The following is a 20,527-nucleotide window of genomic DNA, read 5'->3' on the forward strand; positions in this document are numbered from 1 at the left end:
GGGCACGGAGTGCCGTTACCTGGGCGATGAACTGGACGATCTTCACGAAGATGTTGAGGGGTGTGTCTCTCGGCACCACGCCGCGGGACCCTTTGGGGAAGAGGGTTGTGACGATGGATAGGAGTCGGCTGAAAGAGAGGGAGGGGCAGAGAATCCAGGCGGGGCTGGCTAAGCGGCTGCTGGGCAGGGGGCGGCCGGCGCTCCGCCTTCCCTGGGCATCAGAGGGGAAACTGGCCGCCTGCCCTTCCCTCTCCCATACTTCGTCCACGAGCAGGGTTTTCTGGAAAACTAAGGGCCGTTGGGGAAGGACAGCTGGTCCCCGACTGATGCCAGCCCCTTTCCCGTCAGTTCTGACACCAGCTGACTACGGCTGTCACAAGGCTGCAATATTGTCATGTTGCCGATTATCAGCACGAGGGGCCTTAGATGCATTCCTGGGAAAAGACCCCTCTCTTTGTTCCCATGTTCTGACGAATGTTTTCCTGTCGATCCAACCTCCAGTTGTCTTTGGTGATTGGAAACATCGCGTGCATTTTGACATCATAGAGAGCTAGAGGGTCCTGGCGCCCTGTGGTGTGGAGGCTCACGCGCTGGGCTGCTAACTACAAGGTCAGTAGTTCGAAGCCATCAGTCACTTAGAGGGAGAAAGATGAGACTGTTTTGCTTCTGTCAAGATTTAGGTGAAACAAGATAAAACACCCCCACACCTCCGAACTCATTGGGGTCCAGTGGACTCTGCCTCATGGCAGTACTATGGTTCCGAGCAGAACGGTCCTTTGGATTTCTGAGATTGTAACTGTTGACAGGTGTAGAGGGCCTCACCTTTCCTCCGAAAAGCAGGTGGGTGTTTCAAACTGCTGACCTTGTGGCTAGCTGTCCTCCAGGTAACCCACAGAGCCACTCGTAACGATTCTCAGCTTCCCAAACCCACAGGGGCAGTTCTCTTGGGTTCCACAGGGTCACTGTGAGTCGGAACGGCTCGAGGACAGTGAGTCTGAGTCCCACGCAGTCTGTGTTACTAATGTCCAGGGGTATATCGCGTGTGGGAAACGGTCTGAGCTGTTACAGTGGGGGGACTCAGCTCTACACAGGGGCCCTATCAGTCCTGCAGCTTCAGAAACGACGTTCTCAGGACTGCCATCTCTGAAGAGCTCCCGGCTGGCTGAGCATGCAGATAGCCACAGGGCCCCCTCGGCCCCCTCCCGCCCTGGCTGGGGGACACGGCCGCCAGCACCCGTGCCACCTCCTTACCTCTGGGTGGCCGTGTTGCTCTCACACTTGATGCGGATCATGTAAACCCAGAGCAGTCGGTAGAGAGACTCCAGGGCCACCCTGGCCATCTTGGGGTCTTTGTTCTGCGACAGAACCCGCGTGTCAGGCCATCAGCCGCTCGGACCCTTCTTGGGCACGGGGTGCAGAGCAAACCCCCAGGCTGGCATCCCGCAGTTCAGGCACAGTTCCTGCCAGCCTGTCCACCGCCACCCCACGTCCTCCCGGCGTTTCCTGTTTCCCTTCCTGCCCTCTTCCCAAGCCTCCTGTGTCATCGCTGGGTCAGGTGACACGTGGACTCAGACATACAAGCTTAGTTCATCCCTCAGAGGGAGTCTAGTCCCCGCTGTCTGCCAAGCATCCAGCCAAACAAACCACGCGGCTGCCTTCCAGTCGCTCTGACTCCCGGCCACCCTCAGCTCAGCCCAGAACTGGCCGCAGGGCGGTCAGCCCCTCAGCTCGGCCCAGAACTGGCCCCAGGGAGGTCAGCCGGTACATCTTTAGGAGAGCCTCTGCCTCATCTTCCTTCTGAAGAGCGGCTGGCGGGTTCAAACTGCCACCCTTTCAGGCAGCAGCTGCTCCATGAGGGCTCCTTGCCCAGCATCTAAAGAGCCCCGAGGAGCAGTGCTCAAAGGGCGTGACTACGAACCAAAAGATCCGCAGTAACTCTATGGGGAAGGATGAGGCTGCCCGCTCCCAGAAGTATGTGCAACTTTGGAAACCCACAGAGGCAGTTCTACCCTGTCCTGCAGGGTCACAAAGGACCAGAACTGATCCAATGGCAGAGGGTTTGTTGGGGCGCTTTTTGTTTAGTTTAAGAATTGACAACCTTGAGCTAATTGCTAACCTGGCAAAGCTTAGCCTACAGCGCCAACAGGGCTCCTTGTAAAACAGGGATACCATCAACCCCCTCTCTCCTGTACGGAAACTTGGAATTAGCTCTCGTTGAAGTTTCCGGTGATGATTACAAACACGGACGAGGGGGGCTTCAAAACTGGACAAAATCTTGGCTCCCGGCCTGCGCACATCTCCATCTGTGGTGTGTCCTGCGTCTCCGGGCTGGGGGAGGGGGCAACGCTGGGTGGGGAGATGGATGAGGGGGTCCTGAGGTCAGGAAGATGGCTTCCTACACATGTGGGCAGGGGCATTCCAGGAGCCCTGGTCGCATGGTGAGTTCAGACAGCAGGGCAGGTTTGGGTTGCCTGGTGGCTGCTTGGGAGAAAGATGGGGCTGCCCACTCCCATCCAGAGTGACAGCCCCAGAAACCCACAGGGGCAGTTCTTCTCTGCCCACAGAGTCACCAGGAGTCTGAATTCACTCCACGGCACCAACATTTTGTTGTCTGGGGGATTCTGGGAATTTCAGGGCAGGCATGTTTGCACGAGAGGCACTGAAAGTCGGGGATTCTGGGAAATGTAGTCTTACTCAGAGTTTAACACCTCGGTCTCCAGTCAGGTGACTTCCACTGGTGCTCCTCTGTCCTCTCTCAGGGGACAGTGGGGTGGGTAAGACTTGGGCCCTCCTCTCTGTACTAGCGCTGAGACCCTGAGCACCAGCATGAGTGCCGGTGGTGTAGAGGTTACACAGGGGGCTGTGAGCCACACGGTCGGCAGTTCAAAACCACCAGCAGCTCCGTGGGAGACAGACTGGGCTTGGATTCCTGTCGACAGCTACGGAGTCGCCATGAGCCAGCCCTGGCTCGACGGCAGCGAGCTTGGTTTTCTTTGGAGGAGGCACTACAGCAGGAGCCCATTTCCGAGACTCCACGTCGACTCAGCGGCTGTTAGATACTGACCACTGACCAGCAATGGTCAGGCAGAGGGTGTTTGAAAGTGGACAGCTACCACTCCCCTAGCCAGCCTGCGGGGAGGCACCTCACCCTCGGGGTCCTGGCGATGGAGGTGGGAGAACAAGGACCCATGGTCTCCAGTCATGCCCTGAACGCCTGGGTCAGAGGGCCCTGAGCCAATGTGTAAGCTCTTCTGTCTGCAGCAGAGCCCGTCCCCCCGTCCCTTTGTCACGGACTCACTCCTCACGGCCATCGAGTCAACGCTGACTCGCAGCAGCCCCCGCGGGTTCTGAGACCGGCACGCTCTACAGGGGCAGGAAGCTTTTCTCTGCAGAGTTGCTGGTGGTTTGGAACTGCCGACCCTGAGGATCGCGGCCCAACTAGTAACCGTGATGCCACAGGGCTCCGCTGCCAACCGTGCTTTGGCGACAGCTCTTTTGCTTCCCTCGTCCTACTGACGAGGCCGCATTTCTGTGAGTCTGCAGACGCCATTAAGGTCTTGCGCGATGGCCTCCCGTGTTGTGCGTCTTTGTCTCGTCTTTGCCCTTTTAAAACTTAATAAAGGTGTGGCTTATCACAGGTGCTTCAATGAAGGCCCCCTTCCCCCCTAGAACATAACAGAAAACAACCAGAACGCGAGCTACACCCCAACTCTCATGCCGGCATCATGCCCAGGTTCACATAGCGACCAGGCCCTCGGAGCCAGAGTGTGTCCGGACGTCAGGAGCGGCGCACTCCATCGGAGACCTCTCGCGAGGCCCCCGCTCACCTTAAGGTTCGACAAGCAGTTGTTGAGGAACACGTGCCACCTGTTCAGGAAGAGCTGCTTCTGGCTGACGCAGAGCAGGCAGGTCACCAGCGGGTACAGGGCCTGAGCAGACAGGAGAGAAGGGCACAGGCGGCGGCTTGATTTCAGCAACCAGGTAGCACTGGTGAAGATGAACATTAGGCACAGACGTCTGACTTGGATTGTAAGGTTTTTCTTTTGCAAATGGCTTTATTGGCACGTCATTCACATGACACAATTTCATCGCTCAGTGATGTTGAGAAGAGGGGTGCAGTCACCGCCCCAATCGAAGTCAGAACATTCTCGTCTCTACTCACTGTCGGCTCCCCCTTGCCCTGCCCTCCCCTGCCACGCCCCTCCGCGGTTATCAATCCAGGCACTCTCTCTACATCTCGCCCTATCCTGGATCTCATCTACAGAAAATCACACAAAACACAAACAGGAAGCAAACAAACAAACAAAAACCCGACCACCACCGCCACCACCACCACCAAATAAAACAGGAAAATCCTTGAGGGAAAAGCAAGCAGAAAACATTAAACCTGGAAGCAGCTTTAGAGTGAGAGAAAAGGGGGATCAGATGGGAAGGCCTTACATTTTAGCCTCACCACACCTGCCACCGTCGACTTTACAACGCGCTGTCTGACAGACAGCACGGCTGTTCACACCCTCCATTACGGTCAGAGGGGACTCACCAGAGGCTTGGTCCACGCGGGGAGGGGACCCTGCAGATGGATTTTGGGCTTCCACTGCCACCCAGAGCCTTCTGCAATCAGGGCTTCAGAATCTAAGCTCCGACACCATTCCCTCCTTCTGATTTGGATCTTATGATCTGCAATCCTTGGATGACACAGGCTAGTGTGCTCCCTCCTGTCTCCCTCTCTCTGTGGGGTGTGCTGGGCCTTCCTCAACCCCCCACCCCCCAAAAAAAACCACCCAGGACATTTCCCAATGGAACGCGTCCTGGTGGGTACTATCAGAGGTGGAGGGGCATTCTGCTAAAGAGTTTTAATGCTGGCGGTACTGGAATAATCTAGATTCAGGCGCCATGAGCAATACGCTGGTTTCACGTCCACTGATGTTTTGAAGGTGTCACTGAGGCAGATCTTGGGGCTTCCTTGGTCTAGCTGGTGGGTTGGAACCTCTGACCTGAGGATTAGCCACCGAGCGCTTAACCATTGCAGCACCAGAACGCTGATTCAGGACTCTGCCTTGAATTGTCAGCACCTTCAATCACGTTCTCCCACCCCAGTCCCCCTCATCCCTGAAGAGCAGGAAGACACAGGAGTTGGAGAAGCATCTGCTGCCGGCCGACATCTCGTTTCTTTTGCACAGAACCCTCGGGAACTTGGAAAATGCCAGAAAGATGTGTTGTTGCCCCAGTCAACTGAGGCAAGACAAACGGAACCGGGGGTGGGGTGGGGGTGGGGCGGGGCAGAATTCGATGATGAGCAAATAAACAGAGGTGGGGCTGGGATTCTTCCGGCCCATGGGAGGCAACCAGAAGGACACAGACAGGGCTGGTCACCCCTGTATGAACGAGGCAGCCTCATCTATCTCCATGGCTCCTGTCAAGTGAAGGCGGTGATGGCTGAGGCAAACACGTGACGGGCGCACCCACTCCCTGGGCTGCCGTGGGGTGTGCCATCCAGTGGCTGGCTCCCGGCAGCCCCAGGTGATGGAGGAGAACGGTCCCTGGGGTGGCCTCAGCTGCCCTCCTCGACAGGAGTGGATCTCCAGGTCTTTTCCTGCAGGGCTGCAGGGGTTTGAACCCCCGCCCTTTTGGCTGGCAGCCCAGCCCGCCCAGGTGGTTCCTCCAGGGGGAGACCCTCTACTCTAGAGGGTCTCCAAGCCTGTCGCTCTCTACAGGAGCAGAGAGCCTCCTCTTGCTCCCGAGGACCTGCTGGTGGGCTTGAACCACCTCTAACTTCACAGTAGCCCCGGGCTACTCCACTAGGGTTCCTTTACAGCGAGGACAATCCCCCCGGGCAGCTGGACTCCGTCACGTGAGGCCACTACGCCCAGCAGCAGCAGCTATCTGAATCTGCAGGGCACATGCTGCCTGCCAGAAAGAGCCTCTGCCCTCAAGGGGATTCTGACTCACCGCAACCCTGTGTCGGTGCAGGCAGCCTCTTCCTCCTCCCAAGGACCTGCCGGTGGGTTTGAACCGAAGACCTGGCAGTTAGCAGCCCAGTGGCTAACCCGGAGCGCCACTAGGGCTCCTTACAAGCAGAGAAGGTGCTAACAATGTTTTGTTGTCACGGACTTTGAACTATGGCCACCATTCAGTGTGTTCTAAAGGGAGAGAAATGCCGGCAGGGAGGCACGTGGTGGGCATCTGGCCCGAGTAAGGAGCCAAGCCACCCCCTACCTACAAAGCAACCCCAAGTGCCTGCCTGGAGCCTGGTGGTGACCGTCACATCACGAAGACCAGCACGAACCACTCGACCAGCCTGGCGGGCTCCCTAAGCAAGCTGCTTCCTTGGACTGTCACAGCGAGCTGGCAGCCGAATGTCACACACCAGTTTCCAGCCCTGCCAGAATTCACAGACCCTGGACGTGTTGTTAGGAAATGCCGGGCCCTGGAGAAGGACGCCTGCTTGGGAAAGTGGAGGGGCAGCAAAAGAGGAAGGCCCTCAACCAGACAGACTGACACAGAGGCTGCAGCCATGGGCGCAAACTAAGACCATTCGTGAGGATGGGGCAGGGCCGCGCAGTGTTCCATTCCCCCGAGAGGAGGGTCCCCTGGGGTGGCCGTGTCTTGAAGAGAGCACTGGGCCATGCTGCCATTGGTGGGACCTTAAAGGCCTGTCTTTGAAGGAGGGGTTTGGTGAGGAATCCCCAAAGCACCAGGAACTGTCAGGAGAACAGAGCTGTCTCAGGAGAAGCTCGGTCAGAATGCTCCTTAGAGGCAAGGATGGCCACAGTTGGTGTGGCAGTGACATCATCTGTCAACATGGGAACGGGTGGAGTCTAGTCTGTCAATCAGGTCGCATCTTGATGACCTCATTTGGAGGTGTGAAGGAGAAAAATAGCTCACTGGGGGCCAGACACACACTCTGCTTCACATTCTTGTTGACAAGCCACATGGAGCTGTGCTGACGGTAGAGAGAGCCTTGGAGCTGGAGGAGCCACGTGGAGACCACGCCAGCGCTGAGATGCTTCCACCACCACTGGATCCACAAGACTGCCCACCCACTGGCCTATGATCTTCCTGCATTCAGCATCATTGCATGTGTTTCCTGAGTCTGAAGAGGAATTGACAGACTGGTATTGGGCACATGGGCTAATATCAGACTTATGGACTTGATCTGGACGAGGCTGGGATGGTTTCTTAATATACAGCTGTTCTTGTATATAAAGTTTTCTATTACACACACACACACACACACGTCTCCCTGGATTCGTTTCTCTAGTCTACCAAGACTAACACAGCTGGTGTCACCTACTTTGGACACGTGGTCAGGAGAGACCAGCCCCTGCAGAAGGACACCATGCTTGGTGGAGTGGAGGGGCAGTGAAACCGAGACAGACCTGTGACAAGATGGGCTGAAATGGTGACCATGGCAATGGGCTCACAACATAAACTTGTGAGGGCGGTGCAGGGCCGAGCCGGGTTCCATTCTGCTGTGCCCAGGCTCGGTACTAGCTGGAGATGGCCCGAGGGCGCCGGGCAACCACATGACCCGCAGAGGGGCTCCTGTGGAGGCATTTCCATGCCCGCAGCCCGCATGGCTCTGGCCGGGTTTCCCAGGCTCCCGCGCAGCTACTGACCAGGGAATGCTTCTTGCGGGAGGAGAGCTCCAGCGTGGAGTCATAGAGGCTCTCGACAAAGTTCCGCAGGCAGGGCACGTTCACTTCGTTCTTAACCGCCTGGAACAGAGAGGCGCACACGTCATAACTCGGGGCACCCCGGATCCACCGTGGGGAGGACGTTCTGAGAGACGCACCCCAACACTCACCGCGGCAACTGGAACCAGGATCTCCACAAACAGCCCCGCCAAGGCGTGCTTGATGTCTTTGTCCTTGACCTCCAGGAAGTAATGCGCGCAGTCCTGGGGGCAGAGGGACGGCAGAGGTAGCCACGCACAGGCACACAGAGCGCCCTGCACGTCGCTGCCTGCAGCCCGTTTCAGCTCAGCTCAGTCCCACATGATGACCAGGCTCGGGCCTGCCCGCCTCCCTCGGGCCAGTCACGGCTCATGGCGACCATAGGTGACAGTGGAGCACGGGGCCCTGGGCATTTTACAATGTTGAAAATGTCACACTTCTGGTCGCTGTTGAGAACGCACGCACAGCAAACTCTGACCCACCAGCCCTGCCGTTTCTACAGGCAGCATTCTTGGAGGTGTACACCCCACCTCCGGCCCCTAAGCTTCCCATCGAGCCTTTCGAGCTGACCCCTTTAGATGGTTCCTACAAGAGCCAACGTGGCGTGGTGATGTGTTGGACTGCTAACTGCAAGGTCAGCAGTTTGAAACCACCAGCCGCCCTGGGGAAAAGGAGGAGGCTGTCCGCTCCTGCAGAGTGTTACAGCCACTGAAGCCCTCCGGAGCTGTCCTACGCTGCCCGTGGGGTTGGCATGGGTTGGAATCGACTCCACAGCAGAGTCATTCATTCAGCGTTTCCAGGAGTGTGTGTGACACTGCCTAGGAGCTCTTGCACGTGGGAGTGAAGGTCCTATTGTACTAACACCCCGGTCCACCAAGAGGTGCATTAATGATACGTGGGAGGGGCATGCATGACGAAGAGTCAGCACTTACTGCATGCCCTCCGTGTGCCCAGCTTTCCACGAACGACCTTATCGGTGCTTAGCACTGCTGCCCACGGTTGACGTCACGCTCACCACTTCACCGAGAAGGGAACTGAGCCTGGAAGGGCTAGCTGTGACTGGCTGAAGCTCCCACAGCCCAGCCCAGAGGTCTGATGGGAAAAGCCCACAGGCCGCGTACGGGGCCCTAACAGTCTGTGGATTTAAGGCGTGCACTGGGTTCTAGGATGTGCAGGAGCCGCTCATCCATCATCCCCGTCAACGTTACAGCGCTTCCATGACCCTTGAGGAAAACCTGCCTCCCACGGCCGTCAACAATTCTCCCTCTCACTCCCAAGCCTCTGCCTTGATGGATTTGCATGCTCCGGGCATGGAATGTCAGCGCAGGGAAACACGAGGTCCTTCCTGGCTGGCGGCTCCTCTCACTTAACACATGTTTTCAAGGGTCATCGCGACTGCTGCATTGCTCAGCACTTCATTTCTTCTTATCGACAAGGGATACTCCACTCCGAGGCAGCGAAAACGAGGCTGTCTGCCCCATAGATGCACAGCTGCAGAATCCCTAGGGGGTGTCCCTGTCCTCGCTTATAAGGTGGCTACGAGGTAGACTCGGCTGGATGGCAGTGGGTCTGTTTCTTGACACCTAAGATGACACTGGCAAGACCGATTACACGCTGTTCATCCACGTGCTAAGTGAGGGAGCTTGGGGCCATTATGAATAGCAACGGGAGGGTCATCCTGCATGAGTTTTTGCGAGGTCGTGAGCCTCCACCGGTCTTGGGTGTACACCTGGGAGTGCATTGACGGTCATGTGTTGGCCTGTTTGAGGAACAGGGGATTGTGCCATTGACAGTTCCCGCAGCAGGGTGTGAGGTTTCCAGTCTCCACACTGCCATTGTCCCTCGCTGGTCACAGTCATCCTGCCGGGCGTGACGTCTCTATCCGTCACCTACGAAGCTCAGCTTTGGTTGATTTAGACTCTCACCTAACTGAACTTAGAAAACTCCCTTCTGAGGAGAGAGCTAAGTAACTGCAGACAGATCAGTGCATTCTGCTGGGGTCCCATAAACCACCATCCTCCTGTGAGACCAAAGCATCGACACTGTGCAGTCATACATCTGAACCCGAATGGCTGTGGCTGATTTTTCAAATCTGACCTCCGTTAAAAAGAACACACCAAATGTTTTCACATCCTTTTCCTGTTCTTGGTTGTGAAGTGCAGATCCCTTTTTAAAGTATGAACGGAGGAGTTTTAGCTCCTTATGCTTGTGAATATGGACACAGCAATCCCTTGCTATCGACCCCAAGCAGTAAAATCCCGGCAGCTGAACGTCATCCCCTAGACAATGGGTAGCCCACAGATCAGTGGTTCTCAACCTGGGGTCGCGACCCCTCTGGGGGGGCAAACGACTCTTTCACAGGGGTCACCCGATTCATCACAGTAGCAAAATGACAGCGATGAAGTAGCAAAGAAAATAATTTTATGGTTGGGGGTCACCCCCACATGAACTGTATGAAAGGGTCGCGGCCTGAGGAAGGTTGAGGACCACTGCCCTGGATGAAAAAGAAAGGAAGTCAACCAATGATTAACTCCACTGTCCGTTCTACTTCACAGAGGATACGATGCTCCCAGATGAGACCGCGTGCCTGCATCTCTGTCACCTGGAGACAAAGCTTGCGGAAGACAGAAGGGAAGCCAACCCCCATGGCTGTTGAGGAGACTCGGACCCACCACCCACCAGCACCCAGCAGTGTTTCAGAGGCTGTGAATTGTGAAGGGGGCAGATCGTCTTGTTTTTCTCCCTGGACCGGTGGGCGAGTTTGAACTGCTGGCCTTGTAGTTGGTAGCCTGACACAACCCACTGCACCACCAGAAATCCATGGTGGAGAAAGGAGCTCCCCCCACTCCCCGTCACCCTCACCCCCTACCACAATGGACAAGTCAATGGGTTTTCTCATTCTAGGTGAGGCCGTACCTGCATGAACTGAAGAGACGCCTCAAAGTCCTCCACGGGGTACATCTTAATCCGGAAGAACTTCATCCCCATGATCAAGCTGATGATGCTCTGAACCACGTACGGGCTCTGTTCTTTGTGCCGCAACTCTTTCAGCTCGGCCATAAACTTCTTCTTGACCGCAGGGAACCTAGGGAGAGAATACAGGTTACTTACCAAGTCCTGGGTAGAGGGCTCACCACGGAGGCTGCCAACAGGGCCGTTTGGCAGAGTGCACGGGGTGGGCCTTACAATGGCCACCGCTTTGGAAAGGCCTGAGGGTTGGGGTTTGGTAAGGCAGCCCGTTCCCGCCATGTCTCGCTTGTTTTATGAGGCCCCCAGCACCACCTTCAGGCAGCGACATTCAAACTCTTCCCAAACGGCCTGGCTATTTACGGTTAGCTGGGTGAACAGTTTCTCAGGCTTAATGATCTCCCACACGCGGTACTTCCAGACACCACGTGCTTGATGTCAAGTTGGGAGTGTATGGGTGTGCCAGTTACGTAATCTATCGTCAACTTGAGGAAGGGGTGGAGTCTAGCCTGTCAATCAGGTCGCAGCTTGATAACCTCATTTGGAGGCGTGAAGGAGATAAATAGCTCACTGGAGGCCAGACCCACTCTCTCTGTGAAACATTCCTGTGGACAAGCCACATGGAGCTAAGCTGATGGAGCCAGAGCCCGGAAGCCCTGGAGCTGGAGGAGCCATGTGGAGACCCACGCCAGTGCTGAGATGCTTCCACCACCACTGGATTCATAAGACTTTCCGCCCACTGGCCTGTGATCTTCCTGCATTCGGTGTCATTGCATGTGTTGTGTGAGTCTGAAGAGGAATTTATAGACTGGTATGGGACATAGGGGCTAATATAGTATTTATAGACCTGATCTGGACTGGGCTGGCATGTTTTCTTAATATACAATTACTCTTTATATAAAACTCTTTCTTATACACACATGAGTGTCTGTGAATTTGTCTCTCTTGTCAACCTGGCCTAACATGAGAATGAACTGACTCATAGCAATTGTATGGGACAGAGCAGAACTGCCCTGCTGGTTTCCAAGACTGAGTCTTCACAGGGGCAGGCAGCCTCATTCACCCTTCTCCCACGAAGCAGCCGGGGGCTCCAAACTGCTGACCAGACAGAGCCAATGGCCAGGAGTCTGACTCGGTGTGCAGAAAGAACTCTCCGGGCCGCTGGTTTCTGACAGTGTCAACAAAGGGCTTTGGACGTACGCGCCGAAGAATGCCAAGAAGTAGATGTACGTATATACTTATATATTTTATGGCATTGGGTAAATCTGGTGGAGAAGACCTTGTTAATAATTTTTAAGTTTAAATCACGTAGCAGGTGGGGTTTTAGGTTCCAGGTCACTAATTTTGTCTCTGAGAACGTACACTACAGACCGATATGTACGTCTGAAGCTGCACTGCGGGGTCCTTTATGGCTCTAGGTTCCTGGGGACTGAAGGAGACCCTCGCAGGTCGCGAGGACATCAGGAACAAGAAGATTCACGCTTTTCTGAAAGATGGAGAGGCGTCTCCCTGCATGCTGGGCTCTCGGGTTTCATCTGTGGAATGGGCAACAATGGAGAGGCCTAGACAAGCACCGTCCGTCTTCTCCAGGAATGTGAACGACTTATGTTGCCAAGCAGTCAAGCCATGCTGACGGCCACAGCCACCCCCGGCATGTCCCTGTTTGATGTCGAGTCAGCTGCCCCAGGCGCTGCCATCTTTTCGGGAGCAGAGGATCACCAGGCCTTTCTCCCGCAGAACCGCTGGGTGGGTCTGTACAGTCAACCTTTAGTTTAGCTACCAGGCCTCCTCACTCTATCACACAGGTGTGGAAACAGTAGCTCACACATCAAGCAGGAGAGAAAGCAGCAGCCCGCAGACTGTGGCATAAAAATTATCCCAGGGACTTGGGAAGCGACGGCTCTGATTCTTCTTCTGAAAGCAAGGCCGACGTCTAAGCCGCATGGCATTTTGCTGCCTGAGGCCTGGATGTTCTGCCCCTGCCATCAGTGCTGACGCACAGCCACCCCCGTGGGTTCCGGGAAGTGTCACTGTTGAGGGAGTGGAAAACCCGGTCTTTCTACCTCGGAGCTGCTGGGGGTTTTGAACAGCGGACTGTGCAGATCGCATGCAGCCAAACAGGTAACCCCTCCACTACTGGGGCTCCAGAAGAGAGTAAATCAATTAGGATCAAGGCCTAATTAACCCAAGGACCAAGTCCACGCTGGCCGTCCAGTGGCTCTGACTCACAGGGACCCCCTGTGGGTTTCTGAAGGGGTCCTGCTGATGGGGTGCTTACACGCCACTGACGAGGTGTGAAGTGTTAGAAAACCGGGTTGCTATCTGCCGTTCCACCGGTTCAGACGTGCAGCGACCCCACGGGATTGAGCGGAGCTGCCCCCAAAGCCCGTGTCCCCAGCTATCATCTTTAGGGGCAGATGGCCAGCTCTTTCTCTGCCATCAAGCCCATTCCGGCTACAGGCTGGAGTAGAACTGCCCCCGTGGGTTTCCAAGGCTGTGAGTCTTTAGGGGAGTAGAAAGCCTCATCTTTCTCCTGCAGAGCGGCTGGTGGGTTAGAACCATTGACTTTATGGCTAGCAGCCCAATATGTATCTCCCCTCCCACCTCCCGGCCTCCTTAGAAAAGCAGGTAAACGGGGGTTTGAATAGATAAGTCACACCCAAGGATTCCAGGACTGTGCTTGGCCTTAGGCCTAAGTTTTTGTCTATAAGGTCAGCCATTTTGACATCACCCGATGCTCTGTGGGCGAAAGGTGGGGCTCTCTCCTCATAAAGACAAGGCTCTCTCCTCTTGTGAAACGTTACAAGAAGGTGAGGAGGACTCGAAGCACTTGCTGAGGAAGATCAAGGACTGTGGCCTTCGATATGGATTACAACCCATGGTGAGGGAGACCAACATCCTCCCGATGGACCGGTAGGTCACATCGTGATCAATGGAGAAACGATCGACGTTGTCCAGGATTTGGTTTTACGTGGGTCCACGAGCAATGCTCACGGAAGCAGCAGTGAAGCGATCGAATGACACATCACACTGGGTGACTCCTGCACATGACCTCTTCCGAGGATTGAAAAGCATGGATGTGACTGGGAGGACGGAGGCGTGTCTGACCCAAGCCACGGTGTTCTCCATTGCCTCAGATGCATGTGACCGCCAACAGAACCAACAAATCTGTACTGCAAGGACAGCCGGTATGCTTCCTGGAGGCAAAGACCATGAGGCTCTGTCCCACGTGTTTGGGACATGTTGTCAGGAGACCGGTCCTGGAGAAGGATGTCATGCTTAGTGACGTAGAGGGACGGCGAGAAAGCGGAAGGCCTTTGACAAGACGGATTGACACAGTGGCCACAGATGATGTCCAACACAAGAGAAGCTGTGAGGACGGCGGAGGGCGGGCAGTGTTGTGTTCTGTGGGACACAGGGTCGTGAGGGGCTGGAGCATCTAAGACCAGCAGCAAAGAATGACGGTCTCGGGGACCCCCTGCAACAGTTCCACCCCTTCCTGTAGGGTCTCTGTGATTCAGAATGCGCTGGGCATGAGTTTGAGTTTTGCATTGTGGGTGATGTTCTGGGGTGAATGTGGACTGCTGGCTACAAGGTCGGCGGTTCAAGCCCACCAGCCGCTCCTTGGAAGAAAGGTGAAGTTATCGGCTCCGTGAAGACGGACAACCTCTTTGTTTGAGTTCTGGCTTTTTGAGTCTCACTGGAGGCTTTTGGAATTTGTGGCCCGGGGCTGGAGGGGAGGGAGAGACATGGCTGAGGGTGTGACATCACTTTTGGAAGTTCATCGCGTTTAGCATTGCCGACAGATCAACATTGCTCTCTGCCTAGGCTTGCTCAGGGAACATTGCTCAGCCAGCTAAATTTAGCAATGAGAGTTCTTCCCCCGGCCTCCTGACTTGTTTCCACAAGAAAATCAGAGACATTCTCGCTGAGCTGAATTAAATAAGGATGGTAGCCAAGGGACCCTGGTAGCGCTGCGGGTTAGGCATCAGACTCAAGCCCACCGCCTCCTGGCAGGAGCAAGGTGAGGCTGTCTGCTCTGCGCAGGCGAGCAGTTGCGGGAACGCTCCGTAGGGTTGCTGTGGGCTGAAGTTCACCCGAGGAGTGGGGTAGGTCGGTTGATGGTGCAGGGAAGGAGACATGGAGGTGCAGAGGGTGAGCATTGAGCTTCCAGTGGCAGGTTCCATGGCTCTGCTTCTTTGCGAGTTCTGTTTTGTTCTTCCTCGGCACCATTCAGGCTTGTTCAGACATATATCAGAAAGCATGGAGGGGGACAGGTGGCACTGAAAACCCTTACATCTACCCACACAACAGGCATGAAGGGGGAAAGGATCGCACTTGGTCAACACACCCCGTGCAGAATATTGGACATGAAATCATGCCATATATCTGGGGGCGGGTGGGGACAGCATTCAAAAGTTAACTTGTTTCAGAAGTTAAAGATTAAGATCAACCTCCAAGCAAGCAATGAGCAAGGCAGGCATGCAGGTAGCATTTTCTGTTCTTTTTTCCTGGTTTTGTTTCTCTAGAGAGCAGGCAGCACTTTCCTTCCCATTTCTTTTCTTCAAACTGAGGCTGGAGTGATGTGCAATATTTGAAATTTTTTTCAGGCTTCTGTACTGGGATTTAAATAGAAACCGAGACACCGCATAGCTTCAGTGACTTTCGATCTCCTGTTTGAATGTACAGGTGACCTTTGCCATGAGCTACCTCCGTGGTGGCGACGGCCTTGCTCAGGGCTTGTTCTCTGGCGGCTTTGCGCTCCAGACCCAGGTACAGTCAGCCACAGGGAGGCCACGCTGAGGGAGGACAAAGGGTCATGCTTACTGTAGGGCTTAATGATTTCCTGTCTGTCTCACAGGGCTCCTTCCCAGTCCTGCATGTACAGGCCGACGCCCATGGCCTGGGACATCATGTGCACATTACTGTCTGCAAACACAGGGCTCGTCTTCTGCTGGCTGAGCTCGCAGCTCACTGGGGATTTGCACTGCTTGGCCCTCGGAACTCCTCGATGACGTTGCGGGCATACTTGACCACGTCTCAGCTGGCTTCCGCCTTCCGGGGTTCGGTCAGCTTCTGGATTTCCACCTTGGCCTCATCCTTGTCTTAGCTGGTGCACACCTGGCACGCATAGGGAAAGAAGCAGGAATCTCTTAACTGGTCGTTCCTATCTTCTGTTGGACACAGGAGGTCAATGGAGCTGGGGAACACCTCCTCTCCTGGACTGATTTCCTGCACGGCGCTCACCTCTGCCAGGGTCGCCTGGTAGCTCACAGTCACGTTGGGGCAACAGCTATGGTTCATCAAGGCAACATCCAGAAATATTGCTGATCCCAAATAAGAAAGTTCGTCATCTTCAATTGTGAAGCCATTGCAGTTCACCTGTACAAAGAGCACGCCCAGACTCTGTGGTAGGAGACTCGAGGTGCTTGGGAAGAAAGCGGGGCAGAGTGGCCATGTTGCTCTGGATCGAGTCCTTCTTCCCATGGTCCAGCTTATCCAGATGGGACTCAAACTCCTTCATGGCTAGCATTTTCTCGGACAGCGTCCTCTCCGGGTGGATTTTACGTTTGGCCAGAATCCTTGCTGTTAGCCCAACAGCCTCAGAGGGATTCCAGTTTTCCCCAGAAACACCCCTGGGAGAACATTCCAGCTTGTTCACGGGCCGGTCTTCTTCCCGCCACTCCACACTGCAGCGAAAGCCTGTCTGCAACTTTCACACTCGGACAATCCGTTCCTGGCCAAGCAGTGCCCGGAGGGGTTGCCCCGCTCGTTGACCATGAGCACGTCGGCATATGCCGGGCAGGAGGAGAAGGGTTGCAGGGCCCGCACCCCCCCGAGCCTTACCCCCCGCACTCCCCCGCACCTCTCGGGGCGGCCACTGGTGTCTGCCCACGTGGTGGCAGTGAGTGTGGGCTAGGGTGTGGGCTGGGAGACAGAGGTGTCTGCGTGGCCCTGGAGACCCCGAGGGGAAGTGCTGCTCTGCCCTTTTCCGAGATGTGAGCAAAGCGCTTGGATTCTGTTCTACGTCCACCTCTGTATGTTTGTACCGTTTCCCAGGCTTCAAACAAGAGTTTGGAATGTTTGTGACTATCTGAAAACCCCGCTCCCCCCTCCCACCGCCCCCAGCTTTCTCGGTCACTGTGTCAGGTTGACGAGGAGCGGTTGGTTGGGATGCAGATAATGGATTATAGAGTTTTTCTTTTACGTACTTACTGCTCTTTACATATTTCCTGTGTCCTAGGGTTTTCTGTGGCCTGTCACATACTATAAGAATTACAGCCCACCTGCCTGGAGCCCCGATGCCCAGGGGTTTCATGTGGGGCTACTAACCACAAGGTGAGGAGTTCAAAGCCACCAGCTGCTCGGGGGAAGGAAGACGAGGTTTTCTGCTCCAGTAAAGGCTTCAGTCCTGGAAACCCACGGGGGCAGCTCTCCCCTGTGCGGTGGGGTCAACATGGGCCAGTAAGGACTTGATGGCAGTGCATTTGGTTCTCGGGAGCCACCTGCCTGTGCTATGTGGTTCATTGTTAGAGGAAATTGATAAAGACATCACTTGGAAGTTGGAACGATTTGTGCACCCACCAAACAGCCTCGCTGCTGAGAAGGGCTCCGCAAACTGCCTCCTGGTGAAGCAGCTTTCTCTCTCTCGTTCTGACTGATCAGGAAGCAAGCAAACAAACACCCCCACGGAACCCAACAAAACCAAACTCCCTGTGAAGTGCAGAACCAACCCAAGGTCAGGGACCGGATTCCGACTGCAGGGGGCCCGCATAAGGTTTCTAAGGCTGTCAATCTTTACAGGAGCAGACAGCCTCAAGCTTCTCTCAAAGTGCAGCCGGTGGGTTTGAACCTCTGACCTGTAGGTTGGTAGCCCGACACTCACCCTGCAGAGCCACAAAGTGTGTAATGGCATTATGAAAGAGCATGACACATGTGAGAGGGACAAGACACAGGGAGCACAGGCTGCAGTGAATGGGAGACTGCTCCCCCCAGGGTGGCCCTAAACCTTCTGTCTGTAAAGTCTGCAGAGCGGCTATCAAAAGATACAGCATCTGGGGTCTTAAAGACTTGAAGGTAAACAAGCAGCCATCTAGCTCAGAAGCAACAAAGCCCACAAGGAGGAAGCACACCAGCCTGTGTGATCACGAGGTGCCGAAGGGATCAGGTATCAGGCATCAAAGAGCAAAAACTCAAATCATTGTTAATGAGGGGGGAATATGGAGTGGGGACCCAAAGCCCATCTGTAGGCAACTGGACATCCCCTTACAGAAGGGTCGCGGGGAGGAGACGGGTCATTCAGGGTGCAGGGTAGCACCAATGAAACACACAACCTTCCTCTAGTTCCTATATGCTTTCCCCCACTCCCCCACTATCATGATCCCAATTCTACCTTACAAATTCGGCTAGACCAGAGGATGTACACTGGTACAGATAGGAACTGGAAACACAGGGAATCTAGGACAGATGATCCCATCAGGACCAGTGCTGAGAGTGGTGATACCGGGAGGGTGCAGGGAAGGTGGGGTGGAAAGGGGGAACTGATTTCAAGGATCTACATATAACCTCCTGCCTGGGGGATGGACAACAGAAAAGTGGCTGAAGGGAGACGTCGGACAGTGTAAGATATGATTAATGATAATTTATACATCATCAAGGGTTCATAAGGGAGTGGAGAGTGGGGAGGTAAGGGGGGAAATGAGGAGCTGATACCAAGGGCTCAAGTAGAAAGCAAATGTTTTGAGAATGATGATGGCAACAAATGTACAAATGTGCTCAATACAATGGATGGATGGATGGACTGTGATAAGAGGTGTATGGCCCCCAATAAAATGATTAAAGAACAAAACAAAACAAATCTGCTGAGTGTGGGACCACGAGGCACGACCACACCACAAGGGAGCGACTTTCACAAACAGAAGTTTCCTTCCGGGCAGTGTAGGGGTTGGCAGCATGGGCTCCAGGCATGGCTGCCCTGCGTGGGCACCAGGAGAAGGTCCTTGTCTTTCTAGCTCGAGTGCCTCGTGCCCTGGAAGTGTCGTGTGTGTGTGTGTGTGTGTGTGTGTGTGTGTGTGTATCTGCTTCTGCTACCTCTGCTCTTTGTTGCCTGTGGCTAAGGAGCCCTGGTGGCACAGTGAGTTGTGCACTGGGCTGACCAGAAGGTCCAGCAGTTCAAATTCACGAGCCTCTCTGGGGGAGAAAGAAGAGGCTGTCTGCTCCCATAAAGACTGACACATCACAGGGACAGCTCTGCCGTGTTCTGGACTGCAGGGTCCCCGTGAGTTGGAATCGACTGGGTAGCAGTGGGTTTTTAACAGCTTACCCTTATCCCTTAGAGATGACAGGCTTGAGACCTTCCAGACTGGTCTGGCCTCGTTAATGGAATGAGGGAACCCCTTGTCCCACAGCATCCACAGGGTGAGGGCTCCAATGCCTATGTTTTGGGGGTTGGGGGCAATCCCTAACACTAGGAGGAGGGGCTTGGGGGGACCCCTGATGAAACCCCTATGCCTACAGGGCAGGGTGAAGTGTGCACTGTGGGGTCTTTAGGAGCAGACCGCCCGACCTTTCTCCTGAGGCACCTCTGGGGTCAACTCGAAGTACCGCCCACTGGGGAGTGGCCGAGCGCTCTACCATGCGTCCACTTACTTGGCCTGGGCCAGCACGCCGGTGACCTCAGCGTACAGGTCTGCCACAAGGTGCATGTTGCCAGTGTTGGGACCCAGATACCTGAGCACAGAGAGAGATGTGTGAGGGCCCCGCCGCCCGCAGAGGGTGCCCCAACCTCTCCGGCCGCCTCGGTGGGACACAGACTTACCCCTCTTTGTACTTAAAGTGCTTGAAAGCCAGGTTAATGACGTCATGTATCAAACTGTCTACGACGGGGTGAAGTGGGATCTGGAAGAAAGCAAGTGGAAAGGAAGGCAGATGGAAAGGGAGGAGGGCAGCTGCAGTGCTCCCGATAGCCAGACAACCCCACGGCTGTGCCAGACCCACACGCAAACCCACTGCCGGTTCCCACAGGTGCCCAGGACCCTGGAATACAGAGAAGGACTGCTCCACAGGGGTTTCCCAGACCGCCCATCTTCAAGGGAAGCGGGCGGCCTCATCTTCCTCCCGAGGACCGGCTGGTGGGTTTGAACTACCAACCTTCTCAGTTGACAACTAGGCGCTTAACTGCTACCCCACCAGGGCCTTTCATATGAGGGGGCTTCAGATAGTTCATGGGAAAAGGGGGCCTTTGTATTTCATTTGATGATGATTATTTTTAATTTCTCCATGAACTTTTGAAGCCCTCCTCTATGGCCTTTAACTGGTGGTGGAGGTGGAGGTGGTGGTGGTGGAGCTGGTAGAGGTGGTGGTGGTAGTGGTGGTGGAACTGGTGGAGGTGGAGGTGGAGGTGGAGGTGGTGGTGGTGGTGGTAGTGGTGGTGGAGCTGGTGGAGGTGGAGGTGGAGGTGGAGGTGGTGGTGGTGGTGGTGTGTGTGTGCAAACCCACTGCCACTGGGTCGATTCTGACTCATCCCAACCCTCTAGAGCAGGGGTGGAGAACTTTTTTTTTCTCCTATCAAGGACCATCTGGATATTTATAGCGTCATTCTCAGTCCAGACAAATTTATCAACTCAGAAATCAGCCTGCTGGATTTGGTCAACCACAGAATGAGCTCACCCCTACTGTGACGGGCCGTGTGACGGCTTCTCTCTGGTGAGGGTGTGACTTGAACTGCTGGCGAGGACTTCAAGGGCCTGGATGTCCCCCCTCCCCACCTGCTCTCAAACGCCTGCAAATCTTTACAGGAGCAGACAGCCTCATCCTTCTCCTGTGGAGCCGCTGGTGGGTTTGAACCTTCAATGTGCAGGTGGGCAGCCCAACGTCAATGCAAC

The 20,527-nt window shown here is 55.1% G+C and overlaps 1 protein-coding gene and 1 pseudogene across 4 annotated transcripts in view; both read right to left on the minus strand.

Moving 5' to 3' along the window:
- FRY (FRY microtubule binding protein) overlaps nt 1-20,527 on the minus strand; it is a 247,779-nt gene that overhangs the window by 121,635 nt on the left and 105,617 nt on the right. For all 4 annotated transcript variants that reach the window (XM_075562770.1, XM_075562769.1, XM_075562768.1 and 1 more), the window contains exons 6-13: nt 19,462-19,541; nt 19,293-19,373; nt 10,593-10,761; nt 7,808-7,900; nt 7,620-7,718; nt 3,828-3,929; nt 1,252-1,355; nt 20-128 (exon numbers count right to left, since the gene is read on the minus strand). In XM_075562770.1, the coding sequence (XP_075418885.1) occupies nt 20-128; nt 1,252-1,355; nt 3,828-3,929; nt 7,620-7,718; nt 7,808-7,900; nt 10,593-10,761; nt 19,293-19,373; nt 19,462-19,541 (837 nt within the window). The remainder of the gene's footprint in view (nt 1-19; nt 129-1,251; nt 1,356-3,827; nt 3,930-7,619; nt 7,719-7,807; nt 7,901-10,592; nt 10,762-19,292; nt 19,374-19,461; nt 19,542-20,527) is intronic.
- LOC142461533 (N-lysine methyltransferase SMYD2 pseudogene) lies at nt 15,299-19,280 on the minus strand (annotated as a pseudogene).

This window comes from Tenrec ecaudatus, chromosome 11, assembly GCF_050624435.1.
Source record: "Tenrec ecaudatus isolate mTenEca1 chromosome 11, mTenEca1.hap1, whole genome shotgun sequence".
In the NCBI taxonomy this organism is placed as follows: domain Eukaryota; kingdom Metazoa; phylum Chordata; class Mammalia; order Afrosoricida; family Tenrecidae; genus Tenrec; species Tenrec ecaudatus.